The sequence below is a fragment of the Anarrhichthys ocellatus genome, unplaced genomic scaffold (genome assembly GCF_004355925.1).
Source record: "Anarrhichthys ocellatus isolate YVR2014 unplaced genomic scaffold, GSC_Weel_1.0 scaffold4467, whole genome shotgun sequence".
Lineage (NCBI taxonomy): Eukaryota > Metazoa > Chordata > Actinopteri > Perciformes > Anarhichadidae > Anarrhichthys > Anarrhichthys ocellatus.
This window is the reverse complement of record NW_022284441.1, coordinates 1-4,397: the sequence shown is the minus strand read 5'-3', so window position 1 is coordinate 4,397 and position 4,397 is coordinate 1. Positions and strand designations below refer to the sequence as shown.

Here is a 4,397-nt window from a genome sequence, read left to right as displayed (position 1 = left end):
TAAAATATACATCTTGTTACATCATGTAAAAAACAAAATACTAAAATAAAATGTTATCAAATATGAACAACAAGAAATCCGCCTTGTTCTAGATTTTCTCTCAAATCATGACATTGAATAAAAATGGTTAAAATAGGTTTTTAGATGTTTTAGACATACCTCACTGAGAACAGTGCAGAACAAACACTCTTCCCTTTGTGCAATTGATGAGACTTGATGTGAATAAGCACTGATGAAATCATGTTCGTCTCACTATGACAGACGATGCAGAAATCAGAAATTCTATGTGATTCCACAAGACCTAGATGACGTACAACATGTTTTTGCAACATTGGACACACTGGTGTATCTGATAGGACTGGAGAGATTAGTGTATGAATATTTGGAAACTGTTAACTGTTAACTGTCGAAGCAGTCAACTTTTGAGATACATCCCATAACAACATTAAGGGTCTTCAATCATATAGCAGCTCTGTGAGGCTGTACTACATGATGATCTCTGCTAAATGCTAACAGCATGCTAACAGACAGTGATAATGCTATTTTATTTACATATATTTTGGTCGGATATGAAGTTTACCTTGTTCCCCTTGTTGGTGTAGCATGTTAGCAAACATTAGCTTTTCCCTAAACACAATTTCCAGCGGAGACTGATGGGAATTTCGATTTAGTCTAAAAGGTATTTGGTCATAAACCAAAGCATTGGACAAATTCAAAGGTTGACCGGATGATGGCGCTAGATGACATTTCAGTAGATCAAAGTTGTTATAATTCATCCTCTGGGGACCATAAATGTGTTTACCATTATCATGAAACCATCCAATAGATATTTCACTCAATAACTAAGAAGTCAATCTCATGGTGGCGCTTCGGTGAAAGTCAGATGATCACTAAAGTCAGCAGGATACATCATCAGGGGACCATGAATGTCTTCACCACATTGTATCAAGAATGAAGCACATCACTCAAAATCTGCTAAAATAAAAATAGAAATACAACGTATACAACCAATGAATCTGTAGCTTTTGTCCAGAGTTAGGATCGGATGACCCAGATGAAGGCCACAAGCCGACATGCGTTGGTCAAAACAATAAAGTGGTTCTGTATGCAACAAATGTCGCTGGAGTTTTGACCTCTTCAGAGATAGGATCAAGTCAGTTTGGTGCAGGCATCAAGTCTTGACATTCCAGTTGGCGATCCTAAATTTTGTGTTTCAACTCCTAAACAGCAACTGAGTAATTCTTAATAGTGTGTTAAAATACTGTAAATCATAAATTGTAAAACTGTCAATGATAATATGTGGTCATAGTAATTGTTATATACAGTACAGCAGTAGATACCAATTTAGCACAGAATAAAAAAAACAGTGTCAAGGTTCAAACAGGTTGATAATAGAAACTCTATTAGGAAAACACTCAACATTACTATTGGAGCATGAAGCTGTAAAGAGCGGGAGCTGGTTTACACTAATTATTACTCATGAGTAGCCATACAGAACATACATATATGAACAGTATTATCCATCTGTTAATAACCACAGTTAGATGTTTTAGATCTTCCTCATTGTTGACACTAATATAATTGTAAGTGTATTCCATTTAGGTTTCATTTAGGTGAGAGATTCATAAATGATAATAACAAATCATGCTGTGAATGTCTTCTCTCTTGTGTTCTTGGCTAAGAATCTTCCTCTTGTTGGGAAGGGGAAGTCCATCAACATATTTCCAAATAAAGTCACGTCACAAATGAAAATGAAATCATCAAACTCATGACTTCAGTCCAGTGACAAGAGTCAAGAGATTATTATAGGGGTGGAGTTTTTATCATCATCATTCAGTCCAGGATTGAAGTATGGGAGGAGTTTCCCATTGAAGGAGCAGCCAGTGAAGGAGTAGATAAGAGCTGCAGCATCTACGTCATAGAAGGAGACCAGACCCTCCTCATAATCCACAAACACCCCCACCTTCTGAGGCCGAGACTTCAGAGAGAGACGTACATCAAGTTCATCAAGAGCTCTGTACTCGTTTCCATTCCTCAACCATATGGTCCAGTAACCATCCTCAGGGCTCAGTGTGATGAGTCCCTTCCTGTTGATCGACTCTCTGGCCACTCCTAAATCCCACTCAGACTTTCCTTTGACCTGAATCTCATAGTAAGATCTCCCTGACGAGAAACTCTGCTTTCCTAAGACACAAAGACTAGTGCAAAATCTCTCTGGGTTGTTTGGGAGATTTTTCTTCACGTCACCATGATTCACTTGTTTTTCATCATCAGACAGGATGAGTTCAGGATTTGCTGTATCAGGATCAAGAGTCAAGTCCACTGCAAACTTCTGGACCCTCTTCAGCTCAGCTTTAACCAGCTTCTTCATCTCTTTACTGAGCGTCTCCTCCAGCTGAGCGACAGCTTTCACCACAGTCCCCTCATGTGTTGATGGATGGATGCTGGCCTTTGTCCAATCCTTGGTGGGTGGAACATCGTAAAAGGACTGGATGCTTTGGAGGAGGTGGAGGTGGTCTTCAGAACATGAGAGCTGATCTACCTCAGCACTTCTCTCAGTCAGCACAAAGATTTCCTGTTCCAGCTCTTTGATAAGGTCTTCCGCCTGTTTCTCTGTCGTTCTCTGCTTCTCTTCAATTGTCTCAATGAGCTCGTTCATGCGTCTCTTGACAGACTCCATCAGGATTGTGAAGACCCGAACACTTTCTGCTATCTCTCTGTCTGTGTTTTCGTTGCTGAAGTTGACTGACTGTTTGATCTTTGGAATCATTAGTCGTCTCTTCTGGATCATCTGCTGAATTTTAACCCCTGTCTTCTCCAGCTCAACCTTCCTTTCTTCAAATTCTTCTTTCAAAGGAACAAACTCGTGCATCTTATGGTCAGAATAGGTGCAGAGCATGCAGACACATGTCTGGTCGGTCTTACAGAACAGCTCCAGAGGTTTATTGTGCTTCGTACACATCTTGTCTTCCAGGTTCTCCACAGGGTCGATCAGCTGATGTCTTTTCAGGCCTGACATTGTCAGATGAGGCTCCAGGTGAGTCTCACAGTAGGAGGCCAGACACACCAGGCAGGACTTCAGGGCCTTCAGTTTGGGTCCAGTGCAGACGTCACAGGGAACTTCTCCTGGTTTGGACTCTTGTTGCTCGGAGCTGCTGGTTTTCCGTTGAGCTGACTGTCTGAACTGAACAACCATCTCAGAGATGAAGGTGTTGACCTGCAGCTCAGGTCTTGTCTTGAAAACCTTTTTACACATGGGACACATGTATCGGCGCATATTGATTTTCCAGTTTTCAGTGATGCAGTTTTTGCAGAAGTTGTGTCCACATGATGTGCTGACTGGATCAGTGAACACATCCAGACAGATGGAGCACAGGAACTGATCTTCAGATAGCAGATAATTGGCTCCTGCCATGCTGTATCCACACACTGGGAGCACAAATTAAAGTGGGAATGAATATGAACACATTTATATAAATATATATATATAAACAAATACAAACATTTTTGAAGAAGGTGATTTATTTCTCAAACAAACCAGTGTTATACAAGCTTATAGATGAGCTAAGTCCTTAATTGAGGATCAATGGCAGCTCAACTATTTGACATAAATATTTGACAAGTGTTTGTATGAAAAGAGAACAACATATTGTCCGAGTATAGCTGAAGATTTTGTTAATGCTGCTTATTGAAATGTAAATATAATTTGTACTCACCAGTGTTTGGCAGATTCTTTACTGTGCTGTTGAAATAGACTTGTTGTTCTCCGTTTACTTTGTCTTATCTCAAATCTGCTGTCGCTCTGACAAACTTTCAATTTCTCTTTGAGTTATGTGACGTTGTAACAGGTATAAGCACATGCCAGTCCAGTCAGCTAGCCGAAACCTTAAAGTGGAATTACCCTTCTGAGGCCAATCAGAGCTCTGTGGATGGGATTAAGAATGGAAAACCTCTTTCTGTCAGAGCCAGAAAAGTACCTACTTTCCCAATAGGCAGTGAATTAAATCAAATGGAAATGTCTTTAGTTGTCAGTGAGCATGTTAACTGCTGCTATCAACCGCTATAGTTATAGTTTTAAATTGTTGTTTACAGTACAGACAACTTTCTACAGACTGGTAAAGTCAACCCAAAATAAAATAACCCGCCTCCCAAACATGTTACTTTACACATGACTCTGGTGATGCAACTTCTTTGAACAGTTGCAGAGAAGTTCTTGATTTACATTGCACATGTGATTCATTCAGATTGGCATCAAGGCAGGGTAATAAGGGGCTTTTTAAGGCACCTCCAGGTGTACTTCTACTGCTATCTGACTCCCTTCAGGGCCCTGATATTCCTGACATAACCCATGCAGCACATTCAACCTTCTCCTCTCTCCCCAGGCTTGGAGAAGCACA

At 40.3% G+C, this 4,397-nt stretch overlaps 1 protein-coding gene across 1 annotated transcript; it reads right to left on the bottom strand.

The window, feature by feature from the left end:
- Nucleotides 1-61: 61 nt before the first annotated feature.
- LOC116379505 (E3 ubiquitin-protein ligase TRIM21-like) lies at nucleotides 62-3,763 on the bottom strand. The gene is made up of 2 exons (XM_031841459.1): nucleotides 3,717-3,763; nucleotides 62-3,429 (listed from the first exon to the last, which is right to left on the bottom strand). Exon 2 carries the CDS (start codon nucleotides 3,413-3,415, stop codon nucleotides 1,793-1,795), a length of 1,623 nt encoding a protein of 540 aa, XP_031697319.1. The 5' UTR covers nucleotides 3,416-3,429; nucleotides 3,717-3,763; the 3' UTR covers nucleotides 62-1,792.
- Nucleotides 3,764-4,397: the final 634 nt, after the last annotated feature.

Excerpts from the sequence above, each read along its gene's own strand:
- LOC116379505 (XM_031841459.1), bottom strand. The coding sequence starts at position 3,415 with ATGGCAGGAGCCAATTATCTGCTATCTGAAGATCAGTTCCTGTGCTCC.